Genomic DNA, 18,750 nt, shown 5'->3' on the forward strand with positions numbered 1-18,750 from the left:
CGTATGACTAGATGGCCTCGAAGCGACTCCAGAGGCTCAGAGAGGGGGAGGGGCTGCATATGTGAGCAGAGGGGTGGCGGATGGGGCGGGCAGAGGAGAAGGGGGCGAGCCCACAGCCTGCTCGAGGCCCCGCAGGACCTGGAGCCTGGGGCGCCTGGGAGGACTGAGCGCGACTGTTCCGCCCGCGTCCCTCCCCTGAGTGGCCTCTGTGGGACTGCAGCGGCCCCTGCGAATTTCCGTCTGGCACGGACTTGTGAGCACTTGGGAGCAAACTAAAACATGAATGCTGAGAGGAAGGGGAGAAAGAGAGGGAGCGGGTTCAAAATGCTTTCTGTCTTAAATATTAATGGCAACATGTTTTTAAAGCATTCTGTCTTCGGGGGAAGGCTGACTCCAGGCCCCTTACTCTCCGTCTACCAAATGAATGGTTGTGCCTTTTTGCCCTATATGCAATACGCTAAAGCACTCTTTTTATTAGGTGACTGAGTGATTACATTCCTGATCTGAAAATGTTGTCTTTTTTGATGTTGGTGTTGTTCCATAGACTTTCACAAGTTGGACAAGTGGGTTGGTTCCCTCACCCAAAATATTTTTTTAAAATATTTTTTTTAAATATTTTCCTAATGAAATACACAGAAAGGACTAGAAAACATGATATAGGCCAAAACACATTTTCACCTTAGGTCCTATTCTCAGGGGTGTTTGCAAAGGGAAGGATTTAGCTCTATGCCCAGTGCTTATGTTCACAAACAAAACAGCAATTCTACAAACATCTAGCACACAGTAGGCACTTGTTGTATATCTGCTGAATTAAACTGGTTTTTAATGTGTAAGATTTAACTAAAAATTCTTCTTCAGTTCTACATATAAACAGTGGCAGAGATTACTTAAAAAAATAAGTAACCAAGTTTAAAAATACTTAAGAAAAATAAATGGGAAGTTTATTTCCCCAAAGGAACAAAAATGCCTCCCTAAAGAAAATAGGAAACACGGTATCCACTATAGTACACAAACCACCTACTTGTGCATGAATGTCTACTACTCCAACAGTTTGCAGAATGAACTTGAGTTTTCCAGAATATGTTTTAAAAAAATTTCACCGAAGTCTTATCATAAATGCTTGCATCTGTGAAAAGGCTTTAAAGGTTTGTGCAGAAATTCAGAATTGATGTCAAAAGTTTTTCAAGCAACATATACCAGATTCTTCTTTCAAAAGCTGCACAATTGTATTTCAATTAAATTTCTACTAGTTTTAGTTTTCTTAACAAAGAATGAAACTGTGTTGGAGGGTATTTATTTCTATAAAATACACCTTTAAAATATAAAATTGCTTATCTAAAATCTTTAAAATGGCCTATGCTTAACATTCATTAAGCTCAATAAATTATATCACCTGTGCTGAGGGATGGCGGCATTCACCTCGCACTTTCTCTCGTTCAAGGAGATTGCCAATTTATGAATCCCCTTTCAATTTCTAAGTATCTAAGTACATTTTCCTCCTTCGATAAAACTCATTTAGTGACTCAGATTCTGAAAGTAGATCACCAAAGGGAAAAAGAAAACTATGAGAAATTATTATTTGAGAGCAGAAAATAGAACAAATCTTCAACTCACTCTCTACTCTGTAATTCACACATTTAACCTGGCAGAAGAAGACCCTAAGGATGCTTAAAGGCTGAAGGACTCAAAATTTGAAGAAATAGGTGCAAGAACAACAAGAGTGAATGGCACTGCTTCTGCCTTCTAGAAATTGGATTCCACTGGCAGCGGGCTGAATGAAGCCAATAACAGATTCACGGTTGTGGAAAATGTTTCATACTCCTCTAAACGAAAACGTCGTTATTTCCTTGTAACAGAAACTGTAGCTCTTGACAAGCTAGACAACCTAAAATAATCATTGCCAAGGTGCAATTTATAAAATTTGTTGGCAACCTATAAAAAAGAAATAATTTTGGTATTTGCAATTATTTGCAGAGCATACTTTATTATTATTCCAGTCTAATCTAGGCCACCCCCCAAATTAAAAGACTTCAAAACGGGCTGACAGATTTCCAAATAAAAAGCTTAATATTTAAAAGCTTTTATGAGCCAAAATCATAAATGTGCACATTTGTAGAATGAAGTGCCAAATGTCCAAAAGATGGATGAGTTTCAATGACCATTTTCATTTGCCTTGACCTTAGTATTCAACCAATAAGCAGAAAGTTCATGTATACTCAAAGAATTGGAACGTATTTATATTCATTCATGTGATGTTTCTTATCCAACTAAAGTTCCTAACACTGAACTTGTAGTTAACTTTTATAAGAAGGCAAATAAAGCGTTCGATCTTTCCTCAAATTCAGAGTAATGGTTTTTCAGCGAGGTAGGGGTGGGGGTGTATGTGTGTGTGGTTCTTAAGAGCATCAAAAGGTTGGAATGGGATGAAACCTGGAGTTAATGTAGGAAGTATTCAAGTTCCAGAAGTTATATGATATCCATACGAACAGATTTGGTGGCTGAACTCCACACTATTAAGTCTGTGGCTGAAATCAGACTTCGTACATACATTCTGTCCGGAGTTCATTTCGTGTTCAAAACCCAATCAAGTGCTCATGGGTCACAGTTCTCAAACCACCAGCTTCTCTTCGTGCCACACAAGTTGCACAAGCTCCATACATATTATTTTTAATGCTTTTCTATTTTGTCCCACTGAGCAAATAATGGTAATACACATAACATGCTTATAACAAGACTTAGATTAGCAGACTCATCAAGCAAGATGTAGGAGACTTTGGAAAGTTATAGCAACAATTCTTTTATCATCCTATACGGCATTACAGACCAGCACATAACTACTAGCAAGTTAAGGAAGGCCGGGGAAGTTGACTACTCAAGCAAAAAAACCAAACCAATACAAAATAAAACAAAACAAAACAAATAAAAACACTTAAGAGGACAACTAGCACGCCAATCTATTAGAATTCCAGCTGGCTACAAGTAAAACACCGCAATGGAGTTTTCTGGCTACAGGAGTTCTGAACCAGCCATGTCACAAGCTTCATTCACGAGGCACCATTTGTTGAGCGGAAACCAGAGGTTATAGGAATAAATGAAACCAAACTCCAGATCTAAAGATTTTCTGGTTTTTTGTTGAAGGAACATGGATTCTCGAGAAAAGCATTTGAAAAGACGTGAAAGAGAACTCTTCAGTCTTTAAAACAATGAGAAACTCTTTAAAAGAAAAATATGAAGCTATTACATGTCCTTAAATGCCAACAGAATAAGAGAAGAAAATCCAGAAGGTTCTGTGACACCATCAGTCATGTGTCGGACTATCAAGGGAAAAGAAGCTATGAAGCAGCACAGAATTCCAGGGAAAAGCAGGCAAACTGAAATGGAACACAAAGAACACAATGTGTTCTGTCCAACTGCAAAAGCCTGAAAGATTCCTTATCAAGAACAAATAGCTAGAACATTTGACCTGCTTATTATAATGTCATCAAAACCGTTCACCCCTCTCATGCCCCGACTATAAAATAAGCGAATCAGTGAATCCTAACCCAAGTTTACAACAAAGAGAATATTCTTCCAAGGGGTCTGTGAAATCCTCAAGACAAAATATAACAATGAACATTAATTTCAAAAATATTTTTCATGTAGCATTTTGATGGTTGAAGGGAAAATAAGCCAAAAAGACTTGAACAAAAGTTGAGAAAAATCCCTGAATCCACATTCCTTGTTATTATAGACAAGGAATCAGCCTTATAAAAAGTTCAGTGATTCACCCCATATCACAGCTATGTATCTGGAGAATTAGAGCAAACACCCTCCTTGCAGTGATATCCTCCCACAAATCCATCCTCCTCTTGTCACAACCAACCTCACTCCTACTCCCAAATGACAACTGATGTGAATTCCCCAGATGATGAATTCTTCTTAGAAGCTCCACCTAAAGATGAAAGACAACATTAACAAAGAAATCCAAAGAATATTCTCCTGGACAATTTCAACCTTCTGTCCCTATAAGCATTTTACTATAATTGTTAAAATATAAAATATCCATTTTGAGTTTGAACTCCACTCTTATTCCACTTCTTGGAACAGGTGCTCCCAAGCAATTAAATGCCAAGAGGGAAGAGAAAAAAGCTGGACTGAGAAGCCAGAGATCTGTGGGTCATTACCCCCAGAGTAGTAATAGTTGACTATATTCTTTTATTGTTCCTCTATCCATAGTTTACTAAGGGCAAAGAGCAATTTTTTTCTCTGTTTTTCAATATTACTGTCCTTGCAGGCCCATCACGAGACCCTAACATACAGGGAATTGCTCGTTATTTGGCTGCTTGCTGTAAAGAATCATTACTACTACACATGGGATAAGGTCCCCAGCTCCAGAAAGAGGATCACCTCAAAAGGACTGACAAGTGCCAGAGCTAAACCTTCAAAAAAAGATGTGGACTGAAACCCTGCTTAAAACCTTCAACAGCTTCCCATTTCACTTAGAATAATGACTAAGGGCCTTACCATGGCCTACAAGCCCCTCTTCTCCATGGCTCTACTCTTTCCACACCAGCTACAATAGCTTTCTGTCCACACTTCCAATGTCCCAAGCTCCCTCTGATCTCAGGGCATTGGTCTTTGTGCAACACTCAGCACCCTTTGACTTAACCTCAAAAAACAAAAAACGAAAAAACAAAAAAAACAAAACCCAAACCCCAACTAATTTCTCTTCATCCTTCAGATCTTAGTTCAAAAGATTTTCTTCAGGAAAATCTGCCCTGACTCCACTAACTACATTTGGTGTCTGTTTCTTTATATTTAGGGTTCTGAGAAATATTCCATTTGGAAAAGCAGGGAGGGATTCCAAATCTCAAAAAAAAGTTTGACTGTCATGGGCCAATTTCAAAAGTCCCCTAAAGCAAAATAATTCTGATATTTAGTATTTTAACTTCCACTCTTGAGTTAAACTGTATTAATAAAGGATTCAGTGTTATAAATTTGTAAATCCCCAAGTCTGCTTGTTAGGGCAAATGTTCATTTATTTCAAACACTCCAAAAATAGATCAATACTTTTATAAACTGTTGCCACTTTATTCCTTCTTTCTTCATGTTGGTTGTAATAAGTGGCAGCTGCAGAAGGACAAAAAAGACACAAGGCTTAGAACCAGACTAGAGTCAGACTGCTACTTACCAACTGTCTGACCTTAGGCCAAGTACAGTATCTTCTCTAGGACCATTTTCTCTTTTGTGAGAGGAGAAAAACAATGATACTTTCTTTCCTTCTTTTTTGAAGATTTTATTCATTTATTTGAGAGAGAGAGAGAGAGCACAGCACACTCACAAGCAGGGGGAGTGGCAGGCAGAGGGAGAGGGAGAAGCAGACTCCCCACTGAGCAGGGAGTCCGATGTGGGGCTCGAACCCAGGACCCTGAGATCATGACCTTAGCTAAAGGTAGACGTTTAACCAACTGAGCCACCCAGGTGCCCCACAGTGATACTTTCTTTAGAAGATTCAAAAGACATATATCTGAAAGCCAACATTTATATTCCTAATATGTACCACATTTACCATTTTACAATTTTGCCTGATTATCTAAATAAGTCTCCCTATCCATATGTAAACACCGTAAGAGTAAGATAGTATAACTCTTCTTTCCCTATCATTGACTCCTTAGAGCTTAGTACAGTATCTGCTTTCTCTATATATTAAGCACCCAGCAAAGAATTTTTATATTAATGAATTAATAAAAAGATACTACAATATAGAATGGATGCCCCCATCCCCTTTTGTTAGCTTTGATTTCTTTTTTAAGTGAAAAGTTTATTCTAAAATGGATAATACATCTTTGGCGTTCTCACCTATGAATGGTGGTTAATATTCTTTTATAGAAGTCAATGTTCACTGGGACAAAGTCAGTCATGTATACCAACGAGTACTTAAGAAAAGTCTAGTCAATGGGTGGTAATGGCTTCCTTCACTAGTCATCACAAATTCTATGCCACTGTTGAAAAGGAGAACTGAGTACGATGTGTGTGCAACAATCAGCAGTGTCCTTCTACACAAATGGAGACACAATTCACGCAGATGAAATGTTAGCGGCAGCAACTTCATATAATAACAATAGCAAACACTGCCTACTTTTTCCACACGGCATTAAAAACTGTTTAATATTTCAATCAGCAACAGATTGATTTTTCTGTGTCAAGCATGTTTTTAAGTTCTTTACATTAGCAACATTCAATCCTCACCACCACAAATCCATGAAGTAAGTCTTATTATTATCCTTATTTTAGAGGCAATATGAGTCTGCACTGCCTTTGTGCTTATAAAAACTTTTCACTTAACATCTAGTTAGCAAAAAACTAGTATGTGCAAGGCAAAGTTCTGATATATTTTAAATGTGAGATTTACGTCTCTTGCCAAGAAACACGGATTTAAGTTAGAAGAGGTCTTAAAAGAACTGGTGTCTAAAGTTGTATTGTTTTTTCCCAGTCTTACCAGTTTTGAGACTTGCTCTAATAGGATAAAGCTTTTAACTGCAGGGAGCCTTTAGTAAAAGGCAGCACCCATCTCACCTAGTTAAGAATCCTGGCACTAGAAATCCATTTCACCCCACTTAGCAGCAAGCTGGAGTACATAATTATTTTCATCTGGTTATAACACAGGGTGGTGAGTTTAATCTCTAAAACCCTACAGGGATTGGTTTTAACAGTTTTAGAAATTGCCTCTAATGCTACGAATGTGCTGCACAGCAAGATGGTCCTGCTAATGGTTCCCAGACTAGGATTTGGGGGGACCAAAGGCATGGCTCCCTCCTTTCCATAATTTCCTTTCCATTCTGGGCCAGGTCTGTGGTCACTCAAGGTATCCTCATGGCTCTGCTTTCAAAAACAATTTGTTCTGATTTAGACAAAGGAATAGAGGTCTTTTTTTTTTTTTTTTAAGTTTTAGTCAATGATTACTATTTATGTACTCAATTGAAGCCATATATAAAGTGGGCCATCAGTGGTATAGTCTTGAAAACTCTAAGGTGTATATGCAGATGAAATAGATCCCCAAACAATAATGTGGCCATGAATGTGACCCAATCTCTAGTTTACCTTGATTTTTAAAACTTTTGCTAAACCATTCCTTCCAGGAAAAAAAAAAAAATCTAGAAAAACAATTCAAGAATATAATTTAATGTCTCCCTTATTATTTTTTTTTTTTTATTAAGTTGAACCCTACAGCCATCAACCCTAATTTCTCCCAGGTCCTTAAATGAGCCCTCACCATCAGGAATGAAAAGAGGACATGTTGCTAATCAACTTTTCAAGTGAAATTGCTAAAAAGACTAGAACTAACAAATCCCATTAAGTAAAAATGATGATTTTCTTCAGTTTTTGGTAGAAGAGTCAACCCTGATACATACATTCAAATTAAACTTCTCTGCTTATTCAGAAACGACCCTTGGGCTAGTCACAGCATTTCAAGTGACAACAAGCCACTTATATTAATAATGACAACTACATGTCTAAAAGTCAACTTATATACCTGGTTCAACATACGCTAGAATATTTTGGCTTTGCCAAAAGAAAATTCATCATACCATAAAATCCCTCCTACATGATGTGGGGGATTACATAGGCAAATTCTAAGAGTCAAGTTTGTATAAGGCATAGAGATAGAAAAGTAACAAAACATTTTCAAATTTTTCCTTTCTTTTCACTTTTTTTTTTTTTTAAAGAATTTATTTATTTATTTGACAGAGAGACAGCCAGCAAGAGAGGGAACACAAGCAGGGGAAATGGGAGAGGAAGAAGCAGGCTCCCAGCAGAGCAGGGGGCCTGATGCGGGGCTCGATCCCAGAACCCTGGGATCACGCCCTGAGCCAAAGGCAAACGCTTAACGACTAAGCCACCCAGGCGCCCCTCTTTTCACATTCTTAACCCAGAGCAAATATCTCAGTAGGATAAAACTGAAACACCATGAAACACAGTCTTTAAAACCCAGAATTCCATCAGACTGCAAAGTCCTTAGGGAATTATCTCCAGCTCCAAAAGCAATACCTGGCATAAAGGAGGTCCTCGAATTATTAAATGAAACCTCAGAACTACAGTCTTTAAAATACTTTCAGACATATTGTCATACTGACCTAAGATATACAAGACAGGGATGCTTACGGCACTTGAAAGATGAGGAACCAGAACATCAGAGCCACAACTAGCCTGATCCTAGGACTCTCAAGACACTGTTTTCCACTACCATCACACTGTGCTCCAACATTTAAAAAGCTCGGAGCACCCATTCTCTAGCGTTTGTTCTGCTTTCTATATCTTATGATCTGTGGTGTAAAAACACCAAAAATGGAAGGCAACCGGATCATTCAGATGTCAAACTCTAACTAGATCCACTACTGTCCTTTGCAGCTGTGAAAGTCTGATGGCTCACGCTACCAGATGCTTACTTACATCTACTTACATAAGACATATTAACACTATATTACTCTGTACACGAATTTCAATTTACCATTTACTTTTAAACAAAAAATGTTTCTTTGGAAGTTTTTTCATGCACAGATCTTGACTGACAGATTTAAAGTCTAGATAGACTTTGGCAGGAAAAACTTGAAGCAAAGGAATTCAAGCTGTTACCACTCACTTTCCAGGTTCTGTAGATTTCTCTATAAAAACTGATCACAACAGAACATACACACTAGCCTCTATGAATTACAGGATGAAAAATCCAGTATATTTTCAGATTCCCCAATTTAGACATGATCTTCACCTGGTAGCTCACTGTTACTCTTAGGTAAAATCAGCTGCTGATTCAACGTTTCTGGAATTACTGTATGCCAGGTTTACGTAAGGTTTGGTGACTCGAACATAAATAAACATGAATTGTGCCCTTGGACAATCTTAATAGCGGCTAAGACAGATTCAAAGAAATTTAAAAAGGCAACGTATGGCCTTTGTGTGCCACAAGCATGTATGCTACATTCAATATCTTAAGGAATACACATGAAGGAAAACTACTTATTTTGTTGGTCAATGAGGTGAGCTAACGAGTTAGTTCTTACATAGGCCCTTCCTTATATAAAGGCCTAATACAGAGGCACCTGGGGGCTCAGTCTGTTAAGCATCTGCCTTCAGCTCTGGTCATGATCTCGGGGTCCTGGGATCGAGCCCTGCGTGTAGCTCTCCGCTCAACAAGGAGTCTGCTTCTTCCTCTCCCTCTGTCCCTCTCTCCGCTCGTGCTCTCTCTCTCTCTCTCAAATAAAATCTTTAAAAAAAAAAAAGGCCTAATACATAAAAGTCATTAAATTATACAGTTTCTAATACAGTACATTAAGTCTATAATAACTCTGGATAATTTTCTTAGATAACAAAAAATATTAGAAAGTTAAGAATTCTTAAAATCAACCAATAATTCCTCAATAGTTTGTATCTTTATATACCTGAAAGCAATCTTACTGCTTTCAACACTGCTGAGCCAATCGTAACTTGCACTAGTGGCTAAGGATTCCGCACCTTTTAATGCCGTTTATACTATGCTGTATATCAAAATGGCAAGAATTACATGCCATCACGGATTTTCTTACATGCTTTCCTTCTATGTGGTACTAAAAACAACCCAAAATACTACTTAGCTTTGAAAGTTATCCCAGAACAGATAAGTGCTCTATATCAAAAAAAAAAAAAAAATTTAACTATGGTTCATTTGAAGGCTTACTTTTATGAAGGGACCTATTCGGTTTGATTCATTCAGATCTTCAGGTTAGAAGGGAATACCAGGTGAGATTTTTTTAAGCGATGTCTACACCAATGTGGGACTCGAACTCACAACTCCGAGATCAAGAGTTGCATGCTCCACAGACTGAGCCAGCGAGGTGCACCTCAGGCACCCTCCTCCCCAGGTGCGTCTATTTAAAGCACACTGTGCACTCTTCAGTTCTGGCAACAGCCACTTCATTCCTTGATAGATGCCATCCCTATATGTCTTTTAGGCAGCTAGCTCTACGGCCTATGATTCTCTCCCAAAAGTAGAAGTACACTAGCTTTCAGGCAGAAATACAAAGGCTGATTAAAAGAAGACTGTCTCACCCCTACTGCTAAGAAAAATGTAATCTCTGACATAAATTTGAATTGAAAGGGATCGTTAAATATGATTTCTCAAATATGGTGCATGTACCTACAAACACGTATCCTTGCAAGCACACACGCCCACCACCACCCCTGTGACAGTCACCGGCAACTGCTCAACTTCTTCCCAGTGACCCAAGGCACAATCTCAGAATTCTTCTCAAGTAGCCATTACTAATCTATCGATATTGCAGGAGGGCTGAAACCTGTTTTCCATTCTTCATTTTGTCTGCTCTTCAGATAAGGAGCTCTGAAGAAGTACCAAAGAAGTTACAAAGATCAAACAGCTAGACAGTGACAGAATCTAGGTTAGAGAAAAAACAGACCGTATACCACAGTGCCTATCTGGAATGTTTATCATACACACCCTAACTGATACTAATTCCTTGATTCCTTTGTGTTCTGATTATTTAATTTCTTACCATCTCATTTTGGCAGCCACATAAGCTCCTCTCCCTTTTGCTTTTAGAAAATTCAGCATCCCTGGCATAAAAGGGGAAAAAGACTGTCATTTCATATCCATGAAGCTAATGAATACCCATAGTTGACCTGGCATCTCCCCTTTAAGCCATGCTAACATTAGCTGTCATTCAAAAGTTCATTCTACATCTTGACCTTTGTTTCTGCTCAGAAGTATTCACCCTATTACAGAAAGTGTTTTTCCCTTAATGTCATGATGGCAAAATAATGCAGTGTCCAAACAGGCAGATTTGTGACAATTATTATGTAGTTTTGTTGCTAAGGCTCGAAGAACTTAGACAATAAGACATACTGAAAGTAAAAAAGAATTGCCCGGTTGAGTGACCGGGAAAAACTGGTAATCCTACGCCCACTGCCAGCCACAAAAACCGTATATAATCATGTTTATGAATCTGATATCAAAAGAGCATTTCGATCACATTTAATTCAGCAGTTTATTATAAAATAAGTCTAAGAGTGCTCATCACAGAAGGGTTACCACATAAATGTATATTCTCAAATTGAACAATTTCTAACTTTAAATAGTATTACATTTTTTTAAATGGTTTTTTTGGTTGAAATAATCCCTCCGGTCCCACCACTGTGACCACAAACTAAGGTAATTAATATTTTTGTTGCTCTTCAGATTTTACGTTTGAAAAAAACTGTAGTTCTCTACTTCGTAAGAAGAAATAACCTAATATGCACTGTTCTAGACAAATAACAGAGGTCATGTAAATTAGTATCAAAGTACCACAGAGTCCTTTCTGTGAGCAGCATATAAGGAAATCTAAATGACACCCGTCATTTTAAAGTTTTTATTTTATGTCAAGCACTGTGCTGGTCCTGTTCCACACTATGTCTAATTTAATCCTCAATTCCAACCCCCATGCAGCACCGAAGGTTATTATCCTTCAAGTTTATAAATGAGGAAATTGAGGCTTCCAGAAATTGTCCCTGTCAAACTTCCCACAGCGCAGTTGGGATTCAAACTCAGGCCTTTCTGACTCACGAGCTCTCTATCCGTGTGCTACCTATGCTGCTTCCTACTACACTATAAATATTTAGAACGTTTGCAACATTTGTGGTAAAGCAATCAGAACCATAACTAATTATTCCTCAAAATGCAGACATCTTGGCTAAACAGTATGTCCACAATCAAACCATCATATCATCAAAGCTTAATCAAATCCATGTCATGAGGTATATGTGTCTGTCATTTAAGATAACAATGGAACCCTTACGATCCTTGACTGGTTTTACCACACTGCGCTATTTACCATGCTTTGTTATAAAGTTAAACATACAAAGTTTTAAAATGTTTAAACAATGGAGACATAAAATGTGTCAAAAAAATAAAACTTCAAAGTAAAAGATTAATCAATGAAGATAAGCATGCATGATGGGCACCTATTGCAAAAGATGTATTTTCCTAGCCTATCTCTGTAAAACATTACACACATGTTTTTTGGAGTTTCACAGCCTTTTTTTACCTTACATTAACTATTTTAACATAATTACCTCCATTATGTTTTTGAATATCTTGTGAATTTTTGGTCTGATTAGTAAGAGAATTCTCACTTAGAAACGGTTTCTCTCACTGGCATCACAGTTTCCAAAATAATTCATGTAGATATAAGTATGATATTATCTGTTCCTGTGATATTATCTGTTCCTGTGATAAGGGGAAAGAAACTAAATGGGCTTTCAGCACTTGCATTAGACACCGTGCTAGGTATTTTCACATGTTATTTCAAAATACTTCAGTATCAATAGTACTATATGCCTATGTCATAAAAGAGAGAAGAGTGGTTCAAAAAATTAAAGATGCCAAGGGGGCTAGGCAGGAGAGTGAACAGGGACTTACCACTATTGGGCACAGGATTTCTTCTGGAGTGATGAAAATGTTCTAGAATTAAATAGTGGTGATGGTTGCACAACCTTGTGCGTATAACTAAAAACCACCGATCGTACACTCTAAAATAGTGAATTTAATGGTATGTGAATTATATCTCAATTAAAATAAGTTACACTGTCATGGTAAATGTCAACATTTGGGAATCTAGGTATATGGTATAGGTAATGGGAATCCGTTACTATTTTCCAACTTTTCTGTAAGCTGGAAATTATTACAAAAAAAATTGGGGGGGGCAGCACCTGGGTGGCTCAGTGGGTTAAGCATCTGATCAGGTCATGATCTCAGGGTGGTGAAATCGAGCCCATGTTCAGTGGGGAGTCTGCTGAAGATTCTCTCTCTCCCTCTGCCCCTCCCCCTGCTCTAAAATAAATAAATCTTAAACATTTTTTTAATGCACAATAATGTGAATATACTTAACACTACTGACATCTACACTTAAAATGGTCAAGAGGGTAACTTTTATGTGTTTTTTACCACAAGTATAAAGAAATAGACAGGTAAAAGAATTCACACAAGATTCTGCTTTGGTTAATAGAGTTATCAGTATTCAAATGCAAGCCTCTTCAACTCCAAAACTAACATTGTTACAACACCAAAAAAAGCTGTTTTACTATTGTTTGTCCAATGATTGTATTGAGATGTTACTTATGGCCACTCTAAAGCTGTAATAGTAATACACACGTAAGCTGCTTTTTTATAAATGAAAACTCTACTACCAACTAAATAGGTTTTGTTAAATATGTCTGAACTTTTCTTTTTAAGATTTTATTTATTTATTTGACAGAGAGGGAAAGAGAGAGCACAAGCAGGGGGAGTGGCAGGCAGAGAGAGAGGGAGAAGCAGGCTCCCCAGTGAGCAGGGAACCTAAGCAGGACTCCATTCCAGGACCCTGTGATCATGACTGAGCCCAAGGCAGACACTTAACCAACTGAGCCATCCAGGTGCCCCTATGTCTCACCTTCTTAAAGGTTGACACATGATGATGAATGTGTGTGGAAGTAGAAGAGTTAAGACTAGATACTATGTTGTCAACCAAACAAGGATTGCCAATTGAATATTTTTCAAAAATGGGACCTTATGCTAGAATTTCTTTTTTCAGTTGAAATCTCAGAACTGATTGGAAAGCAATGAGTAAGTAAAACTATTTTTGTTTTTATTAAATTGTTTTTATTTATACTGAAGGGTTTGTTTCGTTTTGTTTTTGTTTTTTAAAAGTCCTGGGGCACCTGGGTGGCTCAGTCAGTGAAGCACCAGACTCTCGATTTTGGCTCAGCTCATGGTCTCAGGGTTGTGGGATCAAGCCCCATGTCAGGTTCCATGCTCAGCAGGGTGTCTGCTTGAGATTCTCTCTCTTCTTCTGCCCCTCCCACCCCTCACACTCTAGCTCTCTCTTGCTCTCTAAAATAAATAAATCTTTAAAAAAGAAAAAGAAAAATCCTTTAATAGTTTAGAAATTTCTCACAAATTTTTTATTATAAAAACATTAGAGATGTGAGTTTAACTTATAATGTGCTAATTTGCCAAATATTGATAAACCATATCATGGGTATTTGCATAAATGGGTATATCTGCATTTGACCTGGGGGCCCATGACTAAACACTCTTAATACACCAAGTATACAATGTATCCATATACCCTTACAAATCACATTTACTCAAGAACATTAAGAACTGGAATTTGAGGTTCCACTTGTTTAGTTACAATAAACTATATACTTCAAAAAAAAAAAAAAACAGAAACAGGCAAAAGCAAATATATATTTATTTATACACACACACACACACACACACACACATATATAAATAAAGGTAGTAGATCAACCACTCATAAAGCTAGCATGAAGGGCAAAAGACAAAAGGAGTAAAATCAACTATAACTACAATAATTAAGAGATACACAAAGTAAAAGGATGTAAAATATGACAAAAACAAAATGTGAAGGTGTTTAAAAATGTCATGCTTTTAGAATGTGGTCAAATTTAAGTGATTATTAATTTAAAATAACTGCCCTATAAATACTGTTTATTACGCATGAACCTCATAGTAACCATAAGTCAAAAATCTGTAACAGATACACAAAAAATGAAGAAAACTAATATAACACTAAAGGAAGTCATCAAACCACAAAAGAAGAGAGCAAGAGAAGAAAAAGAGAAGTACTACATCAGAAAACAATAAACAAAATGCCAATAAGTATATACTTATCAACAATTACTTTAAACATAAATGGATTAAATTCCCCAGTCAAAAAGACATAGGGTAGCTAAGTGCTTAAAAAAAACAAAAACAGGACCCAACCACATGCAGCCTAAGAGACTCACTTCAGATCTAAATACTCATACAAACTGAAAATGAAGGAACAGAAAAAGATATTCCATGCAAATGGAAACAAAAAGAAACAAGGGGTAGTAATACTTAAATTGGACAAAATAGACTTTAAAACAAAGATGTTAACAAAAGACAAAGAAAGGCATTACTAATGATAAGTTCAATCCAACAAAAAGATATAACACTGATAATTATTATGCACCCAACATAGGAGCACCTAAATATATAAAACAAATATATACAGGAATAAAGGAAGAAATTGACAGCAATACAATAGTATAAGACTTTAATACCACACTATATCAATGAATAGGATCATTTAGACAGAAAAGCAACATAAGGGAACACTGGCCTTATACAATACATTAGACTAGATGGACTTAATAGATACTTACAGAATAGTCTATCCAAAACAGCAGAACTCATATTCTTTTCAAGTGCACATAGAACATTCTCCAGAATAGATCATGTTAGGCCACAAAACAAGTTTCAATAAATTTAAGCAGACTGAAATCATATCAAGCATTTTTTCTGACCACAGTGGTATAAAACCAGAAATCAATTACAAGAAGAAAATAAAAAAACAAAAACAAAAACCATAAACACATGGAGGCCACATAACATGCTACTAAATAACTAATGGGTCAACAAAAATATCAAAGGCTAAATAAAAAAACTCCTTAAGACAAAAAAAAAAAAAGGGAAACACAACATTCTAAAATCTATGGGACACAGCAAAGGCAGTTCTAAGAGGAAAGTTCATAGCAATACAGGCCTATCTCAAGAAATAAGAAAAATCTCAAATAAAAAATCTCACTTTACAACTAAAAGAGCTAGAACAAGAACAGATGTAGTACAAAGTTGGTAAAAGGAAGGAAATAATAAAGATCACAGTGAAAATAAATGAAATAGAGACCAAAAACAAAAACCCAAGCACATTAAAAAAGACCAATTGAACTAAGAACTGGTTCTTTGAAAAGATAAACAAATTGATGAACTTTTAACCAGATTCGTCTAAAAAAAAAAGAGAGAGAGAAAGGGTTAAAATAAGTAAAATCAGAAATGAAAGACATGTCACAACTGAAATACCATAGAAATACAATGGATCATTAGAGACTACTAAAAACAATTACATGCCAAAAAATTGGACAACCTAGAAGAAACGGGGATAAATTCCTAAAAACACAAAATCTACTGAATCATTAAGAAATAAAAATCTGAATAGAGTGCTTACAAGTAATGAGATTGAATCAGTAAGCGAAAACCTCCTAACAGACAAAAGTCCAGGGCCAGATAGCTTCACTTGTGAATTCTACCAAACATTCAAAGATGTAATATCTAACATTCTCTAAATATTCGAAAAAGTTGAAGAGAAGGCAACACTGCCAAACTCATTTTATGAGGCCAGCATTACCATGATACCAAAACCAGACAAGGACAGCATAAGTAAAGAAAATTACATGCCAATATCCCTATTGCACATAAATGCAAAAATCCACAGTAAGATATTAGCAAATCAAACTCAACAATACATTAAAAGGATCACATACCATGATCAAGTGGGATTTACTCCAGAGATACAAGATGGTTCAACATCCGCAAATCAATGTGATATACCACATTGATACAACAAAGGACAAAAATAATAGGATCTTCTCAAAAGATGCAAAAAAACAAAAAACAAAAAACCAAACATCTGAGAAAAGTCAACACTCATTTAAAGGTAAAAACTCTCAACAAAGTAGGTACGGAGGAACATACCTCAACATAATAAAAGTCATGCATGACAAACCCACAGCTAACATCAAACTCAAGAGTGAAAAGCTAAAAACTTTTCCTCTAAGATCAGAAAAAAGGCAAGGGTACCCAAGTCACCACTCTTATTCAACACAGTACTGGCAGTCCTAGCTACAGAAATTAGGCAAGAAAAAGAAATACAAGGCATCCAAATTGGAAAGGAAGAAGTAAAACCGTCACTATTTGCAGATGTCATGATACTATTTATAGAACACCCTAAGGACTCTGCCAAAAAACTGTTAGAACTAATAAATGAATTCAGTAAAGTCCAAGTAAAATTAATATCCAGAAATCTGTTACATTTCTATAGACTAATAACAAGCTATCAGAAAAAAAATTTTTTTAAGATTTTTTTTTTTTAAAGATTTTTTATTTATTTATTTGACAGAGATAGAGACAGCCAGCGAGAGAGGGAACACAAGCAGGGGAAGTGGGAGAGGAAGAAGCAGGCTCATAGCAGAGGGGCCTGATGTGGGGCTCGATCCCATAACGCTGGGATCACGCCCTGAGCCGAAGGCAGACGCTTAACCGCTGTGCCACCCAGGCGCCCCAAGATTTTTTTTTTTTTTTGACAGAGAGAGAGCACAAGCAGGGGGAGGAGAGGGAGAAGCAGGCTTCCCAATGAGCAGGGAGCCCGAGGCAGGGCTCAATCCCAGGACCCTGGGATCATGACCTGAGCCAAAGGCAGACACTTAACTGACTGAGCCACCCAGGCACCCCAGAAAGAGAAATTAAGAAAATCTCATTCAAAAAGAGAAGGAAGGAAAAGAAAAAAGAAAATCCCACTGACAACTACATTAGAAAGAATAAAATAACTAGAAATAAATCTAACCAAGGAGGTAAAAGAGCTATACTCTGAAAACTGTAAGACTCTGATGAAATTGAAGAAGACACAAATAAATGGAAAGATATACCATGATCATGGAACAAAAGAATATTGTTAAAATGTCCAGACCACCCAATCCACAGATTCAATGCAATTCCTATGAAATACCAATGGCATTTTTCATAGAACCAGAATAAATCTTCAAATTCGTATGAAACCAATGAAAGATTTCAAATAGCCAAAGCAATCTTGAGAAAGAAGAACAAAGTTGGATATATCATGCTCTCTGACTTCAAACTATATTACAAACCTACAGTCATCTAAACAGTATGGTGCTGGCACAAGAACAGACACACAAATCAAAACAACAGAACCGCGAGTCCAGAAATAAACCCACACATATATGGTCAATCTACAACAAAGAAGAAAAGAATATACAATGGGGAAAAGAGGTTCTTTAATAAGTGGTGCTAGGAAAACGGGACAGCTACATACAAAAGAATGAAACTGTATCTCTACCCTACACCATATGCAAAAAATAAACTCAAAATGGATTAAAGACTTAAATGTCAGATCTGAAACTATAAAACTCCTAGAAGAAATCATAGGCTGAGGGTGCCTGGGTGGCTCAGTCAGCTAAGTGTCTGTCTTTGGCTCCAGTCATGATCCTGGGGTCCTGGGACAGAGTCCCACATCGGCCTCCCTGCTGAGGAGCTGTTTCTCCTCCTCCCTCTGCCATTCCCCCTTTTGTGCTCTCTGGCTCTCTCTCTCTGTGTCAAATAAATAAATGAAATCTTAAAAAAAAAAAAAAAAAAAAAAAGAACCTCTCTGACATAGGTCTTAGCTGTATTTTTTTCGACCTGACTCCACAAGCAAGGGCAACATAAGTAAAAATAAACAAATGGGATTACATCAAACCAAAACCTTCTGCACAGTGAAGGAAACCATCAACAAAACGAAAGGCAACCTACCGAATGGTAGAATATATTTGCAAACCATGTATCTGACAAGGGGCTAATATGCAAAATATATACAGAACTCCTCCAACTCAATATCCAAAAAGCAAATAATCTGGTTAAAAATGGGGAGAAATTTGAAACATTTTTCCAAATAGGACACACAGATAGCCAACGGACACACGAAAAGATGCTCAACATCACTACTCTTCAGGGAAGTGCAAATCAAAACCACAATTGGATATCATTTCATACCTGTCAGAATGGCTATAATAAAACAAAAACAAGAAATAAAGAATGTTGGTGAGGATGTGGAGAAATGGGAACCCCCATGCACTGTCAGTGGAAATGCAAACTGGTGCAGC

General features: G+C 37.0%; 1 protein-coding gene across 16 annotated transcripts in view; it reads right to left on the bottom strand.

Annotated features, from left to right (window-relative positions):
* The window catches only part of BNC2 (basonuclin zinc finger protein 2), a 415,729-nt gene that overhangs the window by 373,580 nt on the left and 23,399 nt on the right, over positions 1 to 18,750 (bottom strand). The window contains exon 1 of one of the 16 annotated variants that reach the window (XM_057313449.1): positions 10,524 to 17,378. The exons of the other annotated variants lie outside the window; for them this stretch is intronic. Coding sequence (XP_057169432.1) covers positions 10,524 to 10,613 — 90 coding nt within the window. The 5' untranslated portion in view covers positions 10,614 to 17,378. Of the gene's footprint in view, positions 1 to 10,523; positions 17,379 to 18,750 lie in introns of those variants that run through there. 16 annotated transcript variants of the gene reach the window in all.

This window comes from Ursus arctos, unplaced genomic scaffold (assembly GCF_023065955.2).
Source record: "Ursus arctos isolate Adak ecotype North America unplaced genomic scaffold, UrsArc2.0 scaffold_18, whole genome shotgun sequence".
In the NCBI taxonomy this organism is placed as follows: Eukaryota; Metazoa; Chordata; class Mammalia; order Carnivora; family Ursidae; genus Ursus; species Ursus arctos.